The sequence below is a fragment of the Mugil cephalus genome, chromosome 15 (genome assembly GCF_022458985.1).
Source record: "Mugil cephalus isolate CIBA_MC_2020 chromosome 15, CIBA_Mcephalus_1.1, whole genome shotgun sequence".
Lineage (NCBI taxonomy): Eukaryota > Metazoa > Chordata > Actinopteri > Mugiliformes > Mugilidae > Mugil > Mugil cephalus.
In genome coordinates this window covers 765,222-791,982 of record NC_061784.1, presented here as the reverse complement: position 1 = coordinate 791,982, position 26,761 = coordinate 765,222, and the positions used below count along the sequence as shown (strand labels likewise).

The window sequence follows — 26,761 nt, the reverse complement described above, 5'->3', positions numbered from 1 at the left end:
TAGTTGTGTTAGCCAGAGCTAGGTAGCCTGCGAGCTAGCTCGTTGAAACATTTTAACATAGACTCCGTGTATGGCACGAAACATCTGTCGCTCACCATGAGAGGGAACACTGGCTCTCGCTATGTGCCCGTCAGCCTCTGCTGTCAAAGAGGATGAAGGACTTTGAGAAAACAATGATAAGTTAGCCAACGCCAACAAAAAGTGAAGCTACAGTTTCTGACTAGCCGCCTGCCTTCCTCGTTAGCATCCTGAGAAGGAAAGCTCTGAGATTGCAAGTACTGGATGCGGAAGGAGGATATGAGGCAAGCTGGACAGCTAATGCTAACTGTAAGCTATGCTTGGATTTAAAAAAGGAAAATATTTCACTGTGAGCACACTTGTTAAACATTTTTAAGTGAACCTGAACGAACATTAGCTAATGGCATTCACCTTTCCACTAAGTGGTTAAGTTATCTTGTTATGGCGAGACACAACTAACGATAGGGACATTACACAGGTTAAAACGCTGATCTACGCGGCCTAACATTAGCCGGTAACTAGCGTCAGCCGTTTATTTATGTTTGTCAGCCAGTTTAGAACAGTGCACTTTCTCTTGTCGATTAGGATTTCATATTCACAAATGTCCGCGAAAGCAGTGGTGGTTGAACATGTCGAATTATACCGATTAGAAATGCGAGATTTGTATAAGCTAGGCTAAATTGTCTGTTAGCTTGCTAATGTTCATCAGAAAACTTAATATAGATTTCGGCGCTACTGGCCTGGATTTAAAAAAAACAGAGACTTTCCAGATCTGCCAAACTATCAGCAACCCGAAAGAATATCTCAGTTACTGTTACATAGCATCCTTCTTGCATTGGATTGGTTATAAAACATGTAAGACACGTACTGGTAAACGATACATTTATTTTACGTTGTGGTTCGTGGCAGTATTCCTTTTGCTTTTAGGGATTTGTTAAAAATGATTCTTCCCCAGTTATTGTAGCAAGTAAAAAATATTATTACAGTTTTCCAATCAATGAAATCCAGGCCGCTAGGAAGCCAAGGAGGAACTGAGTACCATCATAGTTATAATGTGCGGTTACATTTTCCACTTAATGTAATACCTAAAACAGTGCCTCAAATATGAAGGCTAACTCTTGTGATCTTTCTTACAGATGAATGTTTTTTCATACATGAATTGGGTTACCAATGTGCCAAAAAGTCACCCTCCTGATTACCCAGTAAGGATTAGACTAGAGTGTTGCAACGTTGGTGCAGGGAGGGATCTCATACTGGCACAAGAATATGCAAGAACTTTTGGCCCCAACTGAAATGCATATACCCAAGACACAGAACTACTGATGAAACAGTCTTGGTCAACCTGCCATCACCAATGGAAGTGCCATCGTAGACATAATATACCTTGGCTCAAACTGCTGCAGAGTTTTTTGAGCCTTGGAGGAAGTGTTTGAGCTTTTGGTTGAACCTAAAGGTGGAAATGGGTTCCCAAGCTCTTCAGATACTGCGGCAGGGTGTGTGGGCTTCACTCACAGGAGGCTGGTATGTGGACCCCCATCAGAGCACATTCTCCAACTGCTTCCACCTCTACCTTTGGATATTTCTTCTGACCTTCCCCTTCCTTCTGTACATGGTAAGCACATTTTATAACAGGTTTTACTTCCAACTTATCACAAAAAGTATAGTACTAAATTCAGGCATGCATTTTTTAAGGTGACATTGGACTCACTATTCAGTAGAATTGCTTTTATTTATTAGACAATTTCACAAGGGAATTACATATATCATGTCATGTCAACTTTATCTGTATAGCCAGATATAAAAAAAAAATGCCTCAACAAGCATTATCTATAAAACTTGCTGCAAAATCTTTCTGAAGACTTTAGACAAAAACTTAGTGACATTTTCACAATACTATTACAAGTCCTGACTTTATATTTATAACTTTAACATTTGCCTTCCATAATATGGAAAAACTGAGCGCTTGTTTAAAAGCTGACCATGTGTGCCTCAAAAAATCCATCCAAAATGGCCCCTTTTCCGGTTGACCTATTACGTCATATGATGAACAACTGGAGTCTAATGCGGCAGACCAGCATTTCAAACAACAAGATGGATAATAGTCCAGCTTTTTTAATCTCGTACATAATATGCCCACTACTTTTGGTGCAGATAAGATGTGCGCTATCCCTCAGGTGGTTCTACAGCACTCTCCAGTTAATGTCCCTTTGAGGCGTATACATGCCAGGGAAAATTGATTTCCAATCGCATTATCTGGGTGTCTTAATTGGATAAGGCGAACTCTGAATTTAGTCAGAGTAACGTGTTTACAGGCACTTAAGTTGTCCAGTTTAAGTCGACTTAAGGCAATAATTTGTTCTTTTCCTGTGCATGTAAACTTACTGATTGAAGAAATACCACAACTCTCTGTAACCAATGACAACATCAGTCTTAGCTTTAAGTAAAATAATTTCAAAACTGAAATATCTCTAAATTAATGTAATGTCAGGACCATGTCCTGGATTAAATGAGTCATGAGCCATGAGAATTTGGTAACTGTTATTAAATGGTTCGTGACTCTCATTCTTTGAAGTGACAGTATCATCTCATATTTGTATTTTTTCTCACCCTTTCAGGCTCTTCCTCCTAGCTGGGTGGTCGCAGGCGTGTACTCTGCTGTGGTGGCAGTCTTTTTCACAGCCATTAAGGTGGTGAACTACAGGCTCCATGCCATGTTCGACCTAGGTGAGATTGTCGAGAAGAAACAGGCCTCACTCACAGCTGAAGCCCCAAGGACAGAAGGAGGAGATGCTTCTTCAGCTGCTCGTGATGGGAGTCAGCACAGGTAAGAACCCGTTTTCTCACCAGTTTCGGAGAATATTCACATTAATATGAAATGCTTCATTCTTTTAACTTAGTCTGTATGTAATGTCTTCACAGGGATAGTCATGTTGGTGTTGAGATGACTGTTTTTCGGAAGGTCAACTCAACACCCCCAGTACGCTGTAGCTCCCAGCACTCTCTGTTCGGACTGAACCAGGTGTCGGTGAGGATTACAGTGTTTATAGAAGCATGCAAACCATACTCTTGCCTCTAGCATTCATTCATTTCTATTTGTTAGGAAATTGAATATCCCACAAACATGAGTTCAGAGTAGTTTTATGTCCCCTTCTAATATGCAGAAGTTTTCATTAGAATTAATTTTCATTAGTTAATTCACTAAATGTGTATTTTTTATCTTTAATTGTCAGGAGTTCTTGCCTCAGCTGGAGGATACGGGTGGCAGTAAGGGTAAGTATGGAATCTCTGTGTATAAAGTCTGCCTGCCAGACAAATAAGTGACATTCTCAAATCCTTCTCTTAACTATCTGTACATCATAAATTACATATTGGTTCAAATATTTTGCAACTTTATTCATTTTATTTCAGATATCAAAGAGTTAATGCAGGAACAAGAAAGTAATAATGTGATTGTGACATCAGCCCATCAAGAAATCCTCCGTCAGAGTTCCCAGGACCCCACTAGTGAGTCTGCAATTATTAAGGGACCCTCACAAACACGGAGCACCATATAATCCAATCTGAACATACATATCAATTTATGCAAGAGGAAAAATAAAATGAGAAATCTCTAGCAATATTTTATTGCTGTGTCATGGACTTTTAAAGGGCATTTCAGTCTAATTTGAACTGTCTTCTTGTACAGGGGCTCCCAGTGTGTTCCAGTCCTGTATTGCTGCTGCTTTGGGAAGTGATTTCCCAGGTCTTATGGGAGTACCTGCTGGATTTGGAGAACCTGAAGACTGCTTATCTATACCCCCTTCGCCCTCAAGTCAAGAGGATGGAGGCGAGAAAGAACAGTTGCAGGAAGTGGAGGAGTTACCCGAACAATTATCTCATCAGAGTCCTGAGAACAGGGGGTTGGGAGCCTATTCTCCCCTTGGCCCCTATGCTGAATCTGAGAGTCTGGGGGAGACTCCCCTTAGCCCCCTTATAAAGAGCAGCTTAAGTGAGGAGCTAAGTGAAAATCTTTTGGGCTTAGGCCTTGACCCTGTGGCGTTTGCACCTGGGACTGAGCACCCAGGCAGCCGCAGTGGGGTGGCACTAGCTGCTGGGTCCACAGACAGTTGTTTCAGTGCAGGTGGAGCTACCACAGACCGTGAGACGTTAAGCACTGTTAGCAGTTACCGCAGTGAAAGAACTGATTCCACCCAGCTGGAAAGTCCTTCGTTTAGTCAGCAGCATCCTGCAGATGGACAGGCGCCTGCCTCAGCACCAGCGATGGATTCCAACATTCTTAATCCCACGGTGGATTCACCAGGGCAGGATGGCAGTGATACTGACAATCTGTCAGACAGTGTGCTATTGCGCTCCCCTTCCAAAGAATATTCTCTCAGCCAGGGGCTAGACCGGACACTTGTTGAAGGAGAGGATCTGCCCCCTGTACCTTCTGATATTGCACAGCCACCTCCTCTCCAGAACTCTTCCCCTGCAAGTAGTGGCCGCTCAGAGGTTTGTGATCTAGACAGGAGTGTCCCAGTTCCTCCTCTTCCACCGCCTCGGCAGGCCAGTTCAGTGCCCTCAGGGCTGGCCCTGGGCCTGGTGTGTTCAGAGCCTGCTTTGCCCATATCCTCTACCCCCTTCCTACTATCTGACCAGCCTGCTCTGCAAGCCCAGCAGGTTGTGCGCCCTAAAGACTTAAAGCTGCTGCGGGCCAGCGGCAGTAGCATGGGGCACAGGCCAGGACGAAGGAAAGCTCCCAGAAGGCGAGCTGGAGCAGGCAGCAGTAGTTTTGACTGTGGCTCTTACAGGCGTCCCCACAATCATAGGCAACACAGGGATTATATCCCAGTACGCAACCGGCTTTGTGCAAAGGCATACAGTGAAAGTTTATTTGAGGATTCCACTGACGAGGACGATGGCAGTGACATGAGTGCTGGCTCCAGTCTAGGCTCTCAGCGCAGATACAGTTCAGATGATGACGACGACGATGATGATGATTCAAGTTCCTCTACCTCCTGCTACTCCCCAGACCTCGCTGGTGCTGGCATTACGACCCCTCTCACCCCTGCTGCTCAACTGCCCACTCCAAGGGAAGGGGATTTACCCGAAAGTGCTGGCCCCTCACATTCGCGTACTGCTCAGCGCTCTTCAAGCACAGCTAGTGCTAAGACTCATGCTAGAGTTTTAAGTATGGATGGGGCAGGTGGAGGTCAGAGTAATGCCACTACTCTGCCCTCTGCTCTGATTTCAATGCCCTCCACCTCCACCCCAGCACCTCGCACGCTCACCATCTCCAAGTCTGATCTGGAAGCCCACACTATACACACTGATAGTTTTCCTAGAACTCATCATCATCGCCTGGATTCTTTAGGAGGTTCTTGGACTGGCAACCAGATGGGTTGGAGAGCTGGAGAGCTAGTTGAAGAGGGAGCTGTGGGAGGAGGTGAGTTGATGTAATGGTGTATATTTTAGCTATACCCTCTTCCTGTAAAGGAGCAGTGCTTTCAATATTTCTGGCATAACTACCTAATTAAGAGAAGAGATCTGCTTTAGGGGTCCCAAATGAGCAAAGTTGTAAGGCATCAGCAGTAAAATTTTGTCCATAAACACATTGAAACCAAATACAGTAACTATTTTAGCAATAGCAGAGCATATATCTAGTGAAAACAGATATCTTATACTCATTTTAAGTTGAGATTTCAAACATTTTTTGGCTGAGCACTAATTAGTAAATTGCCACAACTTTGAGCATCTTGAAATCTGCTGTGTGACTTTGACCTTGTCTCTGAACAAATTTATTTATCTAAAAGCATGAGTTATAGTCACTGTCTTTTTAAGGTTAATCTAGGTCATGGATGTGAAAGTAAACATGTCATTTACATACCTTAAAGTGGTGCAAACATCCATGTTTGTTACTCAGCCCACAAACCACAAATGAAATGGAAAGCAGTTTTCAAGATGAAACCCAGCAGGTTCTGCACCCTAAAGAGTTAAAGCTGCTCCTTTGAATATTAGTCATTTTTGTAATGTGTTGGGAACATAGGCACTAAGACATCTTTCCTTTACCACTGTGACAATTATAGGCTGTTTGTAGTCATTGAGTCCATATTAACGTCTCAGTGGTATCAACAACTGAAAAATTGAGAACTCTAAGACTTGTACTGTTTTGGCAGAATGAGGGTGTTGCGTTCCTGTAGATTGGTTTTCACAGTGTAGTATACTTTTCACTACTTTCCTCAATTCTTTTGACATCACCAATGATCTGGTGGCAGGAGAAATGCAGCCTACTCAGTTCCAGTACAGTCCAGTTTTTCTCAGCTTTTGAAAACTTGGCTCAGTATTAGCTCAAACTTGAATTGCTCTGGGAACATTACTATTTATCTCCTTTAGCCGCTTTAGAAACTTCCAAGAGTATGCTACAGGAGTGTAATTTCGTGCTTTCTACATAAATGCTGCTGCTCTGTTGTCTCACACTCTCACCAAGTGTGATCTGGAAGCCCACACTATATATGGTGATTGTATTTTTTATTAAGTCAGTCAATACAAAATACATGATTGAGTTCTGAAATAAACAGGCAGCTTATGAAGGCGTTGTTTTAGCTTTCCTTTAAGGAATGAAGTATGCTACATATCTAAGTATGTTCAAAATTGTACAAATGACAGTATCCAGTAGCTGACACAAACAAGACTGAACCGTGTTCATTTTAAAATCAAAATACTGAAATACAACAGAAATACAACAGACACAAGAAAAGGCACACATCCATTGGAATACAAGCACTGGACAAATCAAACGACTATTTGGAAAAACTAACTTTCCGAAATCTGTTAATTAAAATCTTAGGCTGCTGTTCTCTAATTGTTTGAAGTTATTATTAAATTAACATGGTTTGTTACTCCACAGTTGACCATCAATGTTAATGCGTCATTAAGCTGTGTTCTTGCTTCAAACATGCACTTGAAGGGGTTGTGATGCTTGGAAAAACATTAGAAGAAAGAGTTTGATTATTAGTTTATCTTTTTTCAGTTTGTGACATAATTGTGAACAATGTCGCATAAATTTAGTATCTCAATATTTTGGGAGTAATAAAATAAATAACAAACACCTAATAGGCCAATGTTGGCTATCAGTGTCAGTATTTAATGCAAAGGGACAGTTGTACTTTGTACACCAATACTGTAATGTAAACCGTTGCATTATTGTTACTGATAACCCTTCTCCAGCCCTGGCTCCAGAGGATGGGGGCAAACATGAATCAGTCAGCAGTGTAAAGAGGACCCAAGCCATACGCAGAAGACACAATGCTGGAAGCAACCCTACACCACCCCCATCGACCATGGGATCCCCTCCCAGGTTAGTCAACAAAGAAGGCATGAATTGGGGCTGAAGTTTCTTTCTTTAGTTACCTCTTAACTAGTTTAGAATTTGGTGGATGTTAGAAATGGCGATCTAAATAAATATTCTCCAACATTTCCATAGAAATTAGTAGAACACTGATTAATCAAAAGAACCACATATTGAATATCCCAGTCTTCATGTGTAACACAGTTATATTTTAAAGCCAGTCTTACTATTTAGTTTTTGTTCTTATTGTTTACCCTCTCTCTGCTTTTTCGCCCCATAGTCTCCAGGACCTCCAGCGGGCTCGTACCTCCTCTCATTCGCGCACTCGTACACTTCCCTCAGCCTTACAGTTTGCCTCTTCACTCCTGCTGCCCCGCAGTGGCGTCCACGAGGCCTCCACCTTCGATGACACATCAGAGGGGGCAGTGCACTATTTCTTTGACGAGAGTGGTGAGCCAGGGCTAAATGCGAATGTTAGATTTTGAAGTTGAGACTAAAATGACAAAATTGGGACCAATTCAATTCAATTCAATTCAATTCAGTTTTATTTATATAGCGCCAATAACAATACAAATCGTCTCAAGACGCTTCACAAAAACCAGCCTGCAACCTCCAGAGCAAGCCTGAGGGCGACGGTGGCAAGGAAAAACTCCCTTTTAACAGGAAGAAACCTTGAGCAGAACCCAGCTCATATGGAGGGACCCATCTGCCAAAGGCCAGCCGGTTAGAAACAGAGAAGATAAAGAGAAAAGAAGAGCAGGAGAAACAAGATAAACAAACTTCTGTCATAGATACATACATCAAGCGGAAGGAAACATGTAGGGTCTAGTAATATAACACATAGCTGATGATCTGTGACAGTTTGTGAGTATAACAGGAATTATGGGCAGGTTGGTGAATTGTTCATCTAGGTAGGAGTGGATAACTGGAGGAGGCCATGATGACTGGGACAGATGTAGTTTATGGAGCTCCACAGGTCTGATACACAGCACTCCAGACCATGAAGACTGGGCTGGTTGATGAGGCCACGGCAGCAGATGTAGTTTAGAACTCCACAGGTCAGATATTCAGCACTCCAGACCAGAGACCCTCACAAAATGATGGAGGGGGAGGGGAGCGGAGGGGAGAGAGTAAGACACAGTGGTTAGTAAATTATAAGAGATAGAAAATAAAATGATAAGATATTAGAGGACAGGAGTCAGAGAAGAAAGAGGAGAGGACATGTCCTCAGTGCATCGTCCCCCTGCAGCCTAGGCCTATAGCAGCATAACTAAGGGATGGTTAAGTCCAGCCCTAGCTATAAGCTTTTTCAAAAAGGAAAGTCTTAAGCCTGACCTTAAACGTAGAGACTGTGTCTGCCTCCCGAACCCAAACTGGGAGCTGGTTCCATAGGAGAGGAGCCTGATAACTGAAGGCTCTACCTCCCATTCTACTTTTAGAAACTCTAGGAACCACAAGTAGACCTGCACTTAGAGATCGTAGTGATCTGTTGGGACAGTATGGTACTATGAGGTCTTTCAAATATGATGGAGCTAGGCCTTTCAGGGCCATGTATGTAAGGAGGAGGATTTTAAATTCAATTCTAGATTTTAAAGGGAGCCAATGAAGAGAAGCTAATACTGGAGTAATATGATCTCTCTTGCTAATTCCTGTCAGTGCTCTTGCTGCAGCGTTTTGAATCAATTGGAGGCTTTTTAAAGAGCTACTTGGACAGCCAGACAGTAACGAGTTACAATAATCCAGCCTGGAAGACACAAATGCATGAACTAGTTTTTCCGCATCACTCTGAGAAAGGATGCTCCTAATTTTGATGATATTACGAAGGTGGAAGAAAGCAGTCCTGGTCACCTGCTTTATGTGAGAATTAACCACTTGTGTCCTTTGTGCCCATTTGGTTGCTATGTCCAAAACTGCCTTGGACAGAGTCAAACCAGTGGTCTAACCCCATTTCTCCTCTATCGATTAGCATCTGATGGGTTAAACTTGGGGTATTAATCCCTGGTGGTTTAGACCATGTGCACATGAAGATGGTATTTTTTGAAACTGGCCATTTTCAGTACTGCCCCCAAAAATGTGTCTAGTGTCTAGACCAAACCACTGAAACCTTGGGCAGTTGTGACATCATCATCTCAAAAAAACATTGTGGTAAAGACAAAACCACACGGGGCGAACTTTTCAAACTTTTCCACTCTGGAAGCCGGTTTCAAAAATGCGCAGTTTTGGGCTTAAAACGGAAAGCCTAAATAATAAAGCATTTTACCGTTTACAGTGAAGCCTGGCTTCGTATAAACAGGGCCTTAGTTGTTATAGATATAGGGGAATAGATATCCGGATAGTAGATAATAAATATCCAGGATATCCATATGCTGGTCAGCATTCAGCAACTTAATATGAGAATGGAGCAGCTTAAAATCCGTTAAACAACTTTAGTTAAGATAGTTGTAGACAGGATAAGATGGAGAGCGCTGCCCCTAGAAACCAAAAAGTATCCGTTACCAAAATCCTGTCGCTTGCCTGCATATTATTGAATGAGATTAGTGGTCTCCTGGATCATCATATTTAATGGACATACATCAGAATTGTAACAATTTTTTAATGTGACTCTTGACAAAAAAAATTACATGTGATTTCTGATCTTGCTTGACACTGACAATATATAGAAATGGGACTGAAACGGGATGATCAATCTGTTTCAGCTGCTGAATGCAAGACAGTTTTTTTTTTTAGTTTCTTGCATCATACAGCAGATGATAAGATCATGCCGATAAAAACAACAACTTCAAACTGAAGGTACAATACAATGACCAAAATGTATACTAACTTCAAAATAAAACCCTTAAAATGTCATTCACAAAATGTCATACATTGTACTAGCACTACATTGATTGTTGTTTTTGTTGTTTTCCATCAAGATTGGCTCATCCTTCTGTGTTTGTAGGTTGTTCTGTGAAGGATTTATGCAAGGAAAGGAACTTAAGTAGAGAAAAGATAGACATGCAGATATACCATCTGTTAGTTCCCCTTCTTTGTTTGCAGAGAACTCCATTTCAGTTTTTTCTCTGTTGTGTAACAGGAGTGAAGAGGTCCTACACATTTGGACCTGCTGGAGGCGGTTATGAGGACCCAGTTCAGTAAGTTCTGAAGTTTTTCTTCTTCTGCTGTTTTTATAAAGGCTATAAGAGTAATTTTGCTATTTAATTTGTAACAAAAATTACCAACAGTTATAATCAAGGCCATCAAATTTCGCCTTTCCAGGGAAAGGGAAAGACAGTCCCAGTCCTCGAGCTTCACTTCCACAGAGGTCCAAGAAGGGGCACCAGTCTTGTCCATACTTCAGCCCAGACCAGTAGTTTTACAAGGCATGCAGGTGCGCAGGGTGCCTCTGGAAATGCCTGAGGTTAGCAGTCTTTGACATTTGATGTGTGATTGTTCCAGGTAGAACGTTGTGGAATAAGTTAAGACTCCCTCTTCCCACAGACTGTCCTAGCTCTTCCTTCTGAATTCATCAATAATTTTTAAACTCTTCTTTAGTTTGATCTGGATCATGAATCACTACAAGAATCCCAGGAGAACACGCTGATGATTGAGGAGAGAGCCAAACCCAAACAGTACTATCGCTTCTGGGTGCTGCCTGGAAAGTGGCTGAGGGTTCGATATGATCGATTAGCTCTTCTGGCGTTATTGGACAGGTAAGGCAGATAGTTGGAACAACGTGAGGTTATATTCACAGTAACCACATAATATGATAAGTGAAGGATGACTCTTTTTGGTTAATCCTGATTTGTCCTTTACTGTCTGTGTTGAAATATTAATTCCAAGTCACTTCCTATACATATCCAGGCTATCCCATCAAATTGGTGCCATTTGCTTTTTGTAACTATTGCAATTTATACTTAATTTGTTATCTTTTTTCAACACTGGATAATTAAATGTGTGTGTCACCTTTTCCTAGTAACACACATATTTAACTATTAAAATCTGATGATGAGATGATAACTGTTTTTCATTTCACCACTCAGTGCTCATAATGTTCTGCCTTATCGATGTAAAATGTAACAGAAAGGAGACAAGTTAAATGTAATGCTTGCCACGGCTTTTTTTTTTTTTTTCATATTTTACCTCACAGCTCTCTATCACTGAATGCTGCCAAAAAAGAGGTATCAAACATGATAATGAGCACACTATATAATAATCGTTATCCATATGAATATAAAGTTTTCTCCAGTATTATGGTGCCAGTATGATGGTGCATCACCATTGTTTCACTGATGAGTCCATTTTTTGCAATGGCCCTGTTTCCTATTTTTGTTCATTACCTTTATCAAATATTTATATAGAAGAAAATTAGGCAATTGATCCATATTTTGTAATATTAATAACTGTTGTGCCACTATTGACTGATCTGCCTTGTGTTCCAGGAACCGTCGTGTGGAGGAGAACGTGTTTGCTGTGGTGCTGGCCAGTCTGGTTGCCTTTCTTGGGTTCAAACTGTTACTCGAGGGCTTTTTCAGGGACATCTGGGTCTTCCAATTCTGCCTGGTCATTGCCAGCTGCCAGTACTCCTTACTGAAGGTAACTTACCACATCACTAAAATCGTCCTTACCTATATTGTTTGTTTCTGTCACAAATGTCAGCAGCTTGTCGGATGCTGCACTTGCTAAAACATGCAGCAATGCTTGTAGAGAGATGGAGACAGCTCTGACCTTTTCTGTATTCTGAGTCTATGTTAGCTGACCAGTCCAGTTTGTGAACCTAATGTCGACCCAGGTACTTATAGGTCTACACCACCTCTATACACCCTGTTGATGGTTATGGGAGGTCCAGGCCAGATGTGGTCTGGACGTTTGGAAATCCACTACTATCTCCTTGGTTTTAGCGATATTGAGCAGAATGTGTATTATGACCAAAACACACAACGTCTGTGTATGTTGTGATGATTTGATCGATCAGTCGCAACAAATCCTCAAACTATTGGTTCTGTATATTGACAGAAATAAAAAAACAAAAGATGGAAGTTGTGGAAATGTGGTCTATATTGTATTGCACCATAGGCCACTGTTGAGACTAACACGGCTCCAGTAATATTAAATCCAACACACTACAGTTGATGGCAGATCTTTCGATGACAGTCATGTGGGAAATCTAAGTGCGTAACTGCTAGAACTGTAGAAATGACCGCCATGTGATAAATGCAGTTCCACCTATTTCTAAAATCAACTGTAGGCAAGAAATGTGTGTTTAAAAACACAAAAAAAGAAGCATACAAAAATTTCATTGTTAACCAAAATGTATGTGAATTCAAAATTCCTTGTCTCTTTCTTTCAGAGTGTGCAACCGGACGCAGCGTCTCCCATGCATGTGAGTAGTTGTTTCATTTTTGTATTGTAAAATCTATTCAGAACTCAAACTATGAAAACAACCGTTAATGTTTGTAACTCAACAGGGTCATAACTGGATCATCGTGTACAGTCGACCAGTCTACTTCTGCTTGTGCTGCATGATGATTTTGATCTTTGACTTATTTGGGCGCTCTGAAAGCCTGCAACCCTTCTCCCTCTATGGCGTCACCTTCTTCTCCCCTCACTTCCTGCTTTGTGTCAGGGACATGCTCATTGGTTGGTTCTTATCGTCTTCAAATTATCTTTTTAGTAGTTGTTTAGTTGACCAGCTCTCAGATAACAGACACATTTTCTCTTGTGTCCAACAGTGTTTGCCTTGTGTTTTCCGGTCATTTTCCTGTTTGGGCTGCTACCTCAGGTCAATACTTTTGTGATGTGTCTGCTGGAGCAGATCGACATGCACATTTTTGGTGGAACCGGTAAGAATATGAATACACGGGAAATGTTACAGTTTAGAAATGGCATAACACAGATTTCTGTCTTTTACAACATTAGGAAGAAAGTGCGAGAGACAGAAACAGCACTGTAAATAGTGTTCCAAAGCAGTGGGTCCCATACCTAATAGTAATAAAATAAAAATGGTCCAGTTGTCCTGCCTGGTCAGAAATATTCTCTGAATACAGCACAATTGTTCCAAGAATGTGTGTCTTCTTTTTCCTCAGCCACTACCAGTCCTCTCTCATCTCTGTTCAGCCTCATTCGCAGCATATTGGTGGCTGCTCTGCTGTACGGATTTTGCTTCGGTGCTATAAACGTAAGTGAAACAGAGACATTAAGGGTTATTTTTTTTATTAGTCTCTTCCAAGAAGAGCATTGATGTGGAAAGCGATCTGTTTGACATATATGTTTTTTCCCATTAGGCACCGTGGGGAGATGCCCATGTGCCAGTACTGTTTTCAGTTTTTTGTGGCTTACTACTGGCCTTATCCTACCACCTCAGTCGCCAAAGCAGCGATCCTACCATCCTGTGGTCAGTGTTTTTGGCTTTACATTATCTAGATGTAATGTAAGACATGTAGTTTGTCTTCTTTGTAAAGAACCTCATTTTCTGGGGCCATGCAAACCTGTGTTACTACTGGTGTGGGTTTATTCTACAATATTTACTCATTGTGACAATAAAATAGTTCATTAAGTCAATTTACCGCATACATTCCTCTCTCAACCAGTTGCAAATATTGTAAACACCTGACTATGCATGAAAAAAAATAACATGATACCGTCAGAATTTTGAAAAACACCTTGATATACATTTTTGTTTTATTGCCACACTAGCCCACAGAGACGTCTTATATAGTTTAGCTGTATTATATTATATTATTACTGCATAATTTAATTCTGTGTTTTTTTTATCTCTTACATCAGGTCACTGGTTCAGTCTAAATTATTCCCAGAGCTGGAGAATCGAACACCAGAAGAGCCTCCTGTGGAGATCAAGGATCCTCTTCCTGAGAAGCTGCGCAACTCTGTGGTAAAATTCGCTGCCTTCTCTGACCCAAGCAGTACAGATTCTGACTTCATGATGTCATTATTTTCAATGTCTGTCTCTTTGTAGAAGGAGATTCTTCATTCAGACCTCGTCATGTGCCCCCTCATGGCTGTGATTACATTTGCCATCAGTGCCAGCACTGTTTTCATTGCTCTTCAAGTAAGTGGAACAGTAATATTAGTCCTATGTTTCTCTGAAGATTTTAATAATAATTTTTTTTTTAAATGCTAATTTTTCTTTTCTTTCTCTTGACCCACAGCCGGCTCTTAGTTTTGTCTTGTACATCCTGGCTGGAGTTGTAGGCTTCATCACACATTATCTCCTGCCCCAGCTTCGCAAACAGCTGCCATGGTTTTGTCTGGCTCACCCTGTGCTCCGCTCCAAAGAGTACAGTCAATTTGAGGTCCGAGGTGAGTGTCTGATTGCTCTTTTATCTTCACTTCAATACACAGAAAAATAGCATGTGAAAAAGCCACATAGAATAAATCCAAAACTGGGACATCTCCAGTTGAAGTGCTCTTGAAAAAAAAACTCTTCTCTTGTCGAGCTGATCAGAGTGCAGCAATGAGTGGTGTAATTATTTTTGACTTATTAAATGACTGCTTATTTTGGTTATTACTAATAGGTGATTAAATAAGATTAAGTAAACCCCAGCAGCTGTGTTAAAACTAAAAGAGCTACCTAAGAGCTCATTTTATCTCAGGAGGCATGAAATATTCACACCACATATGCTGTCTCCTCCTGTGTCTTTTCCTTCCTGCTTCCATGTGTCTTTTTGAGTAGTTCAGTTACCAATATCTGTTAACAGCTACATATGTCAGAAATTAGACATGAAATCATCCATAGTAGTTCAACTCTTGTTTCCTGTTTTTCCCAGATGCCGCTCAGTTGATGTGGTTTGAGAAGCTCTATGCGTGGCTTCAGTGTGTGGAGAAATATTTTATCTACCCAGCTGTGGTGCTCAACTCCCTAACGACAGAAGCTCGAACTGTCGGCCAGAACCATAAAGACATCTAGTAAGCCTTTTCTCTTTCGTTTTTTTCCCATATGTTTTTAATTTTATTTATTTTTCTGTGAATTCTTGTAGAAACTGTTTTGCTTCAACTCTTGGCCAGGTCTACCTTGTTAAACAGTTATTATCACTTACACCAACTTCACTCACCAACTTATCAGTGGTGTGTGTCGAAACTATAGAACATGTTGTTAAACAACCTTCAGGTGTGTTCCCTCAGTTATTTACCTTTTTTAACTTTTTTAACTACAGACCAACACGTCTGTAGATGTGTCTTTGAATTTTTTGTTCAGTTTGTTTTCATTGTGCTATTTATTTCTACCTGAACTGATACTGCTACTTAAAACCATTGAATGTATAAAGATGTGGGTGAACCCTCTGTGACCTCACATCTTTAGGATTCATGGACTGTTTTAAGCTCGGTGTGGTGATGCCTGACTTTCCCAAGAATGGGCAAAAGGGTGGAGTGGCAGTGGAGCTTGGACAGGCGGGTATGCCTAGGTAGAGACCTAGCACACCGAAATAGCACCCGTCTGTCAATCAAAGCAGTTCTGCCCTCGATTATGTATGTTGTTTACCTTGCATATGGAAATACTTAAACATATTTAAATGCTGTGATGTAATAAAGTATCGAATAAAAACAGGGCTTTTGGAAGAACAATAATATCATACAGATACGTGAAATAGAAGAATTACCAGGGATTTGAGAGCCCACTGCAGAAGACATGTAATAAATGGGTTTCAGAATCTAACTGAATTCCTTACTCTGCGGTTTTAGGTGTGTATGTTAGCATGTGTCACTGATTGTCTATCTGTCTCAATCCCTGCAGCAGCCGAGCCCTCTTCATCTCAGTAGCAGGCATGAAGTTGCTACGTCTGTCTTTCTGTACCCCGTCACAGCAGTACGTCACGCTGTGCTTCACCACGCTCTTCTTCCACTTTGACTATCCACACTTCTCAGAGACCTTCCTGATTGACTACTACTTTATGTCTATTCTCTTCAGCAAGGTTAGAACACACACATGTTAGAAACACGTTATTTTTGAATTGTGATCAAAAATGATATAGATAGTTCTCCATAGTTCTTTTTTTCTGATTGTGTTGTTTCCCTTTGACTCCTCAGATGTGGGACTTGCTCTACAAGCTGCGCTTTGTTTTGACTTACATCGCCCCCTGGCAGATCACCTGGGGTTCAGCCTTTCATGCCTTCGCTCAACCCTTTGCTGTGCCCCGTATCCTTTAGTTGTTAATTTTGTGACAGGAAGAACAGAAGTTCCAGCCTTAAAGTATAATACAATCTAAGACAGCTTTTACTGTTGTGTGTAGTCATTTTCTGTGTATCAAGTCCTTAACTCTGGTTACTTCAGACTCTGCTGTGCTTTTTGTCCAGGCCATCTTTTCTGCTATTTTTTCCACTCCTCTCAATCCTGTGCTAGGGAGCGCTGTATTTGTCACCTCATACACCCGACCTGTTAAATTCTGGGAGCGAGACTATAAGTATGTTGGTAGAAAAAAAACACCTGTTTTATGTTTGAAACCACAGCTTATTCATTTCAAATATAAAGTGAAAGCATTTGAAAGCAAGTTTAATCCTGTTGTCATGTTTGCAGCACCAAGCGGGTGGATCATTCAAACACCAGACTTGCAACGCAATTAGATCGCAATCCTGGTACGCCTCAACATCCTCTCACTGTCTTCTCATCTCCGCTTGACCCCATTTATTTTTTTAATTTTATTTTGTAACCATGGTGATGTTCTGTTCTCCGTCTAAAGGAGCTGATGACAACAATTTGAATTCGATTTTCTACGAGCACCTGACACGCTCTCTGCAGCACAGCCTGTGTGGAGACCTGCTGCTCGGCCGCTGGGGAAACTACAGCACGGGCGACTGCTTCATCCTTGCATCTGACTACCTCAACGCTCTGGTGCACATCATTGAGATCGGCAATGGCCTGGTGACCTTTCAGCTGAGGGGTTTGGAGTTCAGAGGTCAGGGGACGATGATGATGATTGGAGCTTGTAGAACGAGCTGGCCATGACTTGTTGCCAATTGACTTGACAGAATTGTATTTATTTTTAGAGATCATGTGCCGTAGCTCAGACAGTAGTAACCATGTAGAAAGTGTTACCTGACAACTGATATAAATATACCTGTCATTCCTCACAGTTGATTTCAATTTCAGTTCAGTTGTATGGCTGTAGGTTTATTTAAGGTTGTTCAGGGTTTTAAAAAAGTATATTTACTACTCTAAAGTACTCTAGAGGTTGTCACTATAACATACTTTTTTTTCCATTTCTATGCACACAGATACCAACTATTCTTGTGTTTAGTCCAGTCAAACATTTAAAATTATGATATTTATTTACTCCTATTGTTAATTTGTTGTTGGAGAGTCCTCACATTTTTTCACATCTGTTCCAGGTACTTACTGTCAGCAGAGGGAGGTAGAGGCAATCACAGAAGGAGTGGAGGAGGACGAGGGCTGCTGCTGCTGTGAACCAGGTCATCTGCCTCACATGTTGTCATTCAATGCTGCCTTTGGACAGCGCTGGCTGGCCTGGGAGGTGGCTGCCACCAAGTATGTACTAGAAGGCTACAGCATCAGCGACAACAATGCAGCCTCCATGTTGCAAGTTTTTGACCTACGGAAAATTCTCATCACATACTATGTCAAGGTAAATAGCTGATCAGGAGAGTAATATTTGAGCTTGTGTGTTCTTGCATTATGCATACAACCTACTGTTAAGCATTTTGAAGCACTTTGTTTTGTTATTGTTATAGAGGGTAATTACATTTCACTGTGTTTTTGCCACTCGGGGTCGTGGCCCCAGGCAGTAGTGACATCTGTGCAAACCCTCTGTCACTATATAGACACAATTGAATGAATTGAAACTGTTGATGTTAAATGCTGGATGGCTGTATAATTACCATCCTGTGTTCTTTCCATCCAACAGAGCATTATCTACTATGTGAGTCGATCTTCTAAACTGGATGAGTGGCTGAATAATGAGACCATACAGGAGGCTCTTCGTCCTTGTCTCGGACCGAACTATGTAGACAGTGACCCGACCTTCAACTTGAACATCGATGAAGACTATGATCATAGAGCCTCCGGCATCACCCCCTCCTCATTCTGCATCATTTACCTGGACTGGATTCAGTATTGCAACAGCAGGCGTCAAACAGTAGGAACTTTTTACTGTGAAATGTCACATGTTGTCTTTGTTTTTGTTTATAGGTTTTTTGGGTCTTTTTTCTGTAGTTACTCTGAACTATAATGAAATGTCTCCTGCCATCTTTTGTCCAAATGGACATTTAAATAGTCAAACCACAAGCAGCATTACCCTCCAAATAAAACGAGTTTGAATCTTTTGAAACCAAATACAAAAAAGTGAGGATAATGCACGGCTTATACTTCTGTGTCAATTTGACACCACACAAGAGTGTATGACAGTGAGAGAAACACCAACCATTTAATGTGTAGTTAATAGGGGCTTCATTGAGAAATGATTAAATGTGTCTTATTGTACAATTCAGTTTTATTTCATTATTGTGTTGCAGCCGGTAACTTGTGAAAGAGATTCTCCACTCGTCAACCTCTGTTTTGGCCTGTGTATCCTGGGAAGAAGAGCCTTGGGCACAGCCTCCCACAGCATGTCTGCAAGGTAAGACCACCATCAATGATGATAATACTACACATAGAGTGATGCTTAAAAATATTTGCCACCATCAGAATTTACTACATTACTGCATAAAAATGACTGGGCCTCGTTACCTTGATTTTTATGTATTTTGCAAATACAACATTTTTGTGTTTTATTTTTTATTTATGTATTTTCATCTCTCTGTGTACTTTCAGGTTTTGAGTAATTTAATGGAGCAATGTAGGACATTCTGAGGGACACTGTATATATTAGAATAACACCAGTGTTGTTTATTTGCTTTACAGCTTAGAGCCGTTTCTCTATGGTCTCCATGCACTCTTCAAGGGAGACTTTCGCATCACATCTCCCCGAGATGAATGGGTGTTTGCAGACATGGACCTACTGAATCGGGTTGTGGCACCCGGGGTGCGGATGTCCCTCAAACTGCATCAGGTAGCGTTGCTTACTAAAGAAGAAACCTGTAACAACAATGACTTTTTGTGACTGAAGTGATAACACGTGTGGAATCTGTGTTTCTTCCAGGACCACTTTACATCTCCAGATGAATATGAAGATCCCACAGTTCTGTACGACGCCATCACTGCCAATGAAGAAAAGATGTTGATATCACATGAGGGTGACCCCGTTTGGCGCAGCGCTATTCTAGCAAACATGCCCTCACTGCTGGCACTGCGCCACATCATGGATGATGGTAGTGACGAGTACAAAATCATCATGCTTAACAAGAGGTTCCTCAGCTTCAGAGTCATCAAGGTCAGAACTGTCTTTGTTTTTTTCTGTCATGGCTGATGTACTCCAGGATGTTTTTCTACAACTCTGTACTCCGCTCCTAACTTGCCGTTGTTTTGTCCTGTACAGGTGAACAGAGAGTGTGTACGTGGGCTGTGGGCGGGCCAACAGCAGGAGCTGGTTTTCCTGCGCAACCGTAACCCAGAGCGTGGAAGTATTCAAAACGCCAAGCAGGCCCTAAGGAATATGATTAACTCCTCATGCGACCAGCCCATTGGCTACCCCATCTACGTGTCTCCCCTCACCACATCATATGCAGGGGGACACAGCCAGCTCCTGTCTGTTTGGGGAGGACCGGTCAGCCCACACAACATTTACACCTGGCTCATCAGCAGCTGGGACAGGTACACACTCCTAACTTATTGCAGTAGATTAATGTGAGGTATTTACATCAATCTAAACTAAAGACGTCTACGTGCAGGTTACAGAAAGGGTGCGGGGCTGGCTGTAACAGCGGAGGAAACATTGAGGACTCTGACTGTGGAGGCGGCTCTACATCCATCTCCACTAACCCAGCTGTTCACACTGGCCAGAGTACACCAGCCTCCAGCCTTCCCCAGCAACACATCACAACTGTCCAGCCCTCTATGGGTAAAACCTTATCTGAGAATTGTTATTTAACACCATAAATCTGGCCATAAGACCTGTCTGTTTATAAAATCGCTTGTCCTGTATGTGAATGTCCTGGTACTGTTAAAAGCCAAAAGTTGACATGTTGTTGACATACACCCTGCTCTATTGTCACAGGGAATGTCTTTTCTTGCATTTCAGGTACAGACAACCCTGTAGGTCCAACCCAGAGCTGGCCTTACCACCCTCAACATCTCCCTTTAACTCTGCTTAGCCAATCAGATGGCAGGATGGAGGCAGGACTGCTCTCATCCCTCCAGCGTACGTCCTCCATCCAGGGCCTACTGGGTCAGCAGCTGTCTAGCTCCCAGCTCTCCTTCAGCAGCTCTGTGGCACCTCCACCTCTGCCAGCCCCAGAGCGCTTCTGCCCAGCGAGTCTCCTGGAGAACTCTGGCCACAGAACGGGCCAGCGGGCTGGCCTCAGCCAAGGCAGTGGGCTACACTATGAGAGTCACTTTAGCAAGTGGAGCTTTTCAGGCATGAAGGGCTTTAATGGACCAGCTGCAGTGGAAGGTGAAGGAGGAACAGTACAGACCATACGCACACAGGTAAGCAGGCAGTTTGTTTCTCATTTCTCATATCTATTTTTTTTCCCCCCGGAACAAGAAAACTCCCCAAAATATCATCTTTAGGTCATTAATATTGTTGCAATTCTGAAACACAAGCTGGTCCAAAAATGCTCAGCTGTTTGCTGGGAAACATTGCACACCATTTTACATCATCATATTTTGTTGATTGTTGATAGGTGACAGGTGGGCTTTTCTTTGCTGTATGATCATTGGAGACAAATTGGTAATATATGGTCAAATCAATTTCTTTGGGTTGCAGCCCTGATTTTTTTTCATAACCTGTCTCTTACAGCCTGTTCCTCCGGCACCCATACAAGAAACCAGTCTGACACAGGATCCTCTCGGAGCCACTCAGACGCTAGATCCAACCCTTCTGACTTCAGGGGATCCCCCAACCCCCAGAGAGGAATCCACTGAGCTGCCTTTAATCGAGCACCTGCGCTGAGTCTGCACTAGTGAAACAGAAAGCACACCACAGTCAAATGTGGACCTGGCCTGGCCTTCGCAGGCCGGACTCATTCCAGCCTTCAGAACTCATTCCATCAACCCTCCCAGTGCAAACACCATTCAGAAATGGTCTAATGGCCCTCTGCAATACTGGATGGATGTTGGTATACTTACATCACCCCCTCCCTTTCAGCCAAAGGAGCAAACATCTGATAGCATGCTGAGCTGATGCACGTCAGACCAATGAATTATTCCAAAATCAACTGTCATCATTATTCACTAGGCCTATTGATATACTTGTTTTTTTTTTCTGAAAAAGACACTCAGTGTCTCTATGGACAACCGTTTGGTTGTAACAGTAGTGACGGGCCAGAAAGACCAGTGCAATTATAAGGGATATTTTTGCTTGAGGATTGTTTATTTTTCTATATGGGAGAAAAGAGGGTCGCCTATGACTGTATCTCACTTGACATCTGCAGCAGCATTTTTCTCTTGCATAACTAATCAAAAAAAAAAAAAGAAGAAGAAAGGATCAATGTGTTGCTGTATGCGCAAGTGAAGGATATGTGGAAACCATGACAAGCCTTGTTTTGTTTTTTCCCCCAATATTACCATGCTCACTGGACCTGCAAATTATATTACCTGAGCATATTTCAGGAGCCTCCATTCTTCTCCCCCTGCATAAATACACATATTGAAAAAGAGAAACACAAAAATGTCATCCCTGTCTTCTAGTCTGTTTTCTGCAGAGGTGCCTGACTGCATCAACACTTATCAGGTCCGTCTTGGAGCAAGGGGAGAACAAAGTCCCTTCCATCCCAGCTGACATGTGGTGCTTTTACTGCTAGTTTACAGACTTGGGATGACTCTGCATACAGCTGGCTCCCATTGATCAGGATTGAGTGGAGGCTGATTCCAATCTGTGAAAATTGTGTTGATCACAAATTTACAAGCTGGGAGTGTTAGATACTTAAGCCTTTTTTGTTGTTTTGGTGAGTGGAATGTCCTCTCTTTGTTTTACTTGAAGAGTCCCTCAGTGTTGAAGATGCACTGAGTTTGTTTGCTTTGGATAACCGATCAATGATGCCCTCTCTGATCAGATCTGTGGCTCTCCAGATAGCAGGGGCCTGGGCTTCTTTGTGTGGGGAGCTGCGTTTCCTTCGCCTGCAGTACGGCCCCTCATGTTACTTTACTACTGCTTCTGCATCTCCTGCTACAACTAATATACCCACTACTACTACTACTACTACTACTACTACTACTACTACTACTGCTGTCTCCACAACAGATTAATCCAGCGTTTTAGTTGGAAAACAAAGCTGAATAAATACTGAAAGCAAAGGTGGAATATTTATTTGATTAATATTGTCTTACAAATATCTTTAACAGGGTTTCTCTATAACACGGTGTGCTGATATTGAATTAGAATTCTGCCTTCTGTCAGCTGTACTTCTCCCCTCCCAGCCTCCCCTCAGTTTTGTGCGGTGTGATCACATTTGTGTCATCTCACCGGTGACTGTCATTTTTGTTAAGAGTGTAAAATAACTGAAGGTTTTCCTGAGAAGTCACTTTAAGATGGTTTCTTTCCCACTTGTGCACTCGTTTTGTTCAACCACTGTGAAAAACACATTTTAGACACTTATAAATCTGATGAGTTAAAAATTAAAAGGAAAAAAAAACACAAAGCTGGAAATTTCACCATTAGGCCCCAGATCTAATGACTTTGTCTCTATATGCAGTGGTTGAAGGATTTCTTGTGCCATTTGCTAGAAGTAGTGTTCCCCCTGTAGGAAACTTGAAAAGAGTCCAGCGCTCTCAGGGTTTATAATAGTAAAGAAAACTAATAGTAAAGCGCTCTTCTTCTGGAAGACTTTGTCCAAAAGAAGAAAACTAAAAGGGGGCTTGACAAAAAAATGAAATGTCACCATTATAAGGTTGTGGGTCACAGTGGTGATTTTGAAATATGCCCATTTTTATTCTCTCTGGGTTAGAATATGCTGTGCATGCTGTGAAAGGCACACCTTTGTTTAATCACTCTGCCCCCCTTTTAGTTCCTTCCACCAGACAGTACAGAGCTTCAGAGCTTTTTTTTTCCTCCCCCTTGTTGTTATGTTTTTGAGCAGGCCTGAGATTTCTGAAGCTATAACAGATAAAAAGGTGTGTCAGCGTCCCTCTTAAAAAAACAAAACAAAAAAAATCGAATGAGTAACTCCCACAACTCAGGAAAAACGGAAACCTTCTGATCAGTGCTGTTTTCTGTTTTTCTTTTCGCCTCATTCATTTTTATTGTATCCAAAGCGACAGGGCGCTATGCGGTTTCTTTTTCTTAGCTGGGAGTCAGGAAAGCACAAGTTAAACGACAGACCAGGGTGTCAAATAAAAAGAAGGGATTTCTTAATCTCTGAAATTATGTACAGCGTGTTTGGTATATAAATGTATATTTAAAATATAAATCTATTTTATTATTGGATTTTGGGTTCTTTTGCATCAAAGACACTATGCTGACGTTTAGGGGAGAAATGCTTGTGTTTACTCGTCAAAGTGGGGAGCCGAGTGGAGAGAGGCACTCATCACATTAAAATGTGCAGTTTGGGAAGAATTGGTTACTTTTTCTTTTGCACAAACTGTATCATACACCATCCCACTTTGTTATCATTTTGGTTTTTAATTATTTTGGGAGGGAGGGGTCTTTTATTTAAAAACTTTAAGTCAATGTTAAATGTTCTGTACAGTTTTTATGTGATTTTTTTCCTTCCTATTTAAATTAAAGTTTTTTGCGTCTTTGTTTGCAAAACTGTAGAGTGATTTTAATTCTCATGTTTCTTTGTGCTGTTGGTTATAGACTCCAGGGAATCCTGCTAAAATTTTGACTTATTTCAAGATTATTTAACAATGCTACAAGTGGTGTCCCCACTTTTTAAATGATGTAGTAGTGCGCTCTGGATCAGATAAATGGGGGTAAACTTCTCATAAATGGCACGTAGTTGGTCCTCATAACATCTGTTTATTTAGAACAGACAAAATAACGCGACAGTATGGGAGAGTCAAGATTTATCTAACACAACATGCTCACCTCAAAATTAAAAAAAAACTAAACAAAAACTACAGTATGCGCTACAACTTTTAAAGCATGCACCCTGGGATTAAAAATTCTAAAATACTAAAATACCTGCTGAATAATTCTCCAACAAGTTTACAGTATCAGCTTCCTGTTTTTATTTTTACTAAATGTGCAAATGTTTTACAATCAAGAGTCATGCCAGGCGGGGGTTCCCACCTAGAAAGCCCTTGTAGGTTTACTGTTAACATTAGTAATTTTAGATGGTACATAAAATGTGGCCATGTGGTCTAAAAAGCAAGCCAATGGGGAAGTGCCTTAAAGTTTAATACTACTACCAAATTCTGAACAATGTGCTGTTGGTCCTTAAGTAGATACTAGACGTTTAGTATGTTTCATGCTGTGCCTGGTTGGAAAATTGGTCAAGTCCACCCTTTGCTCCAACCCAGCTCCTCCATCTCGTCCTGAACAAAACGGATCACGGATCATAACCAGGCTGTAAGTAGAGCTTCAGAATGCAAAAAGAAGAAATTGGAGCAAAAGACAAAACGGTTTATTGAAAACTACATTTAAACCCGAACAGACTATAAGTTAATCAAAACTGTGGACCAAAACAGAATTTAAAAATGTCAACAAAGGACTCTGAACAGAACAATGAATCATTTAGGCAAGCTTGATGGGAATGTTTCCAGGAGGGCGCTGTGTGGTGAAGATGGCTTCAGGCTTCCACACTCTGGAACTGACGTCTGTTTTTGTAAACTTACCTCGCCATCCTTCCCCAAACATTTTCAATGGGATTTAGACCAGGGGAACATCTAATGATGTAGTCAAAAGAGCCATGTTGTTTTCATGGAACAAGTCTTTTGTCAGGTGGCCATCGTGAGCTGGAGCGTTGTCCTTTTGAAAGACCCAGTCACTTCCACCCAGAGGAGAACCCACAGTGAAGCCAGATCATGATAGAGCCTCCGCCTTCATTCATTTTCTTTAACCATTTGTCCTTTTACTAACACAGAGAGACAGACAAGCATTCACACTCACATATACGCCCAACCTAGCAAGCATGTCTTTGGATGGTGGGAGGAAGCTGGAGCACCTGCGTACACGAGGAGAGCATGTAAACTCTTCACAAAAAATAGTTCTTTAAGCCCTTCTCTCACAGATGCCATCTCATGGCTGTTAGGCTGCAGCCAGCATCAGTAAGGGCCTTGGGTTGAGGATCGGCCTGTGTCTTCATGAAATCCCCCAGCTCAGCACAGGGGAAATGCATCTGAGTCTACCACTTGACCTTTTTTTGTTCTAACTCTCAGGATCTTTTAAGAAATTTGTAATGGCTGTTTTACCCCGTCCAACCCAGAAGTGAAAGCACATTATGAGAGGCCAGTCCGGCCACGTTCATAGGCAGAAAGCCTTTTTGCTTTTGCATTCAGGAGTTCATGACAGTATGATTTTGCCAGATTTTGCCATTTAAGACTTTGGGGTTAAATTTTTGGTCAGCTGACAGACTGAGTTAAAATGCAGATTTCAATAGACTCTCTTTTTTTGTCTCCTGCTCCTGTTTCTCCTTTTTGCATTTTGAAACTCTACTTACACCCTGGTTATGTTCCACCTGCACATGTGTAGTACGCAAGTATTTGTAATTTCTCAATCACTCTCAAGATTTTTTTCGTCACTCCTGGCACTGAAAAAAGATGACACAATGAATACTACTCCCATGTCTGTGCGGGCACTAAGCTTAACTTAATAATGGGCAAAGAGCTAGCTAACAAAATTGGTCTTCAAAATTGAAATCTCGCTGATTAAAGGGGAGCCCCAACAATTACATTATCTGACAAATCGTAATCTAGCTGAAATGATGGAAGTAAGGTTGCAATCACAGTAATGAATGCAGGTTTTGACTGAAACGTTTTAAGACTTGCATATCATGAGTCAGTCTTGATTCTCAGCAGAACATCAGGCTGATTCTGTGGATCTGATTCTGTGGCATCTCAAGCGCCTCAGACACAGATGTTTATCCACATTGATGAAACCATGGTGAACTACATTGTCTAAAGTCTTTGGGTTTTAGTGACCGAGACACATCATTGTTTGATTGTGGGTCATGTTAGACAAAGATCTATGTACAAATAAGGAAGAAGATTATTTTAAATTTGGTGACTAGTCAGATTGAAAGTTGAGAATATAGCATTAGTATTTGACTCAAATGATCTGCCTGAGATTAGGATGAGATAAGTAGGTTGTCTTTCTGAACATTTGTTCTGCCTGGTTAGAACCAGGCGATCCTGAGGGCTGTGTACATATCATTTACTTTTATAAGAGGATTTTGCAGTACAATCTTAGATCAGTCTGAAATACGATAGCA

The 26,761-nt window shown here is 41.5% G+C and overlaps 1 protein-coding gene across 2 annotated transcripts; it reads left to right on the top strand.

Moving 5' to 3' along the window:
• LOC125021052 (pecanex-like protein 1) lies at window positions 1-24,143 on the top strand. Of its 2 annotated transcripts, none has more exons than XM_047606850.1 (36): window positions 1-327; window positions 1,155-1,630; window positions 2,634-2,842; window positions 2,938-3,043; window positions 3,249-3,288; window positions 3,427-3,522; window positions 3,704-5,443; window positions 7,225-7,354; window positions 7,626-7,795; window positions 10,419-10,476; window positions 10,601-10,712; window positions 10,877-11,034; window positions 11,764-11,917; window positions 12,672-12,704; window positions 12,790-12,961; window positions 13,054-13,164; window positions 13,408-13,499; window positions 13,606-13,715; window positions 14,108-14,213; window positions 14,298-14,390; window positions 14,491-14,641; window positions 15,109-15,247; window positions 16,074-16,251; window positions 16,367-16,475; window positions 16,611-16,740; window positions 16,854-16,912; window positions 17,017-17,232; window positions 17,666-17,919; window positions 18,199-18,429; window positions 18,806-18,909; window positions 19,194-19,341; window positions 19,432-19,662; window positions 19,768-20,042; window positions 20,120-20,289; window positions 20,470-20,876; window positions 21,190-24,143. In XM_047606850.1, exons 2-36 carry the CDS (start codon window positions 1,478-1,480, stop codon window positions 21,340-21,342), a joined length of 6,798 nt encoding a protein of 2,265 aa, XP_047462806.1. In that variant the 5' UTR covers window positions 1-327; window positions 1,155-1,477; the 3' UTR covers window positions 21,343-24,143. The 2 variants fall into 2 exon arrangements, with proteins under 2 accessions (XP_047462806.1, XP_047462804.1); XM_047606848.1 differs by having other exon boundaries at window positions 10,601-10,742.
• Window positions 24,144-26,761: the final 2,618 nt, after the last annotated feature.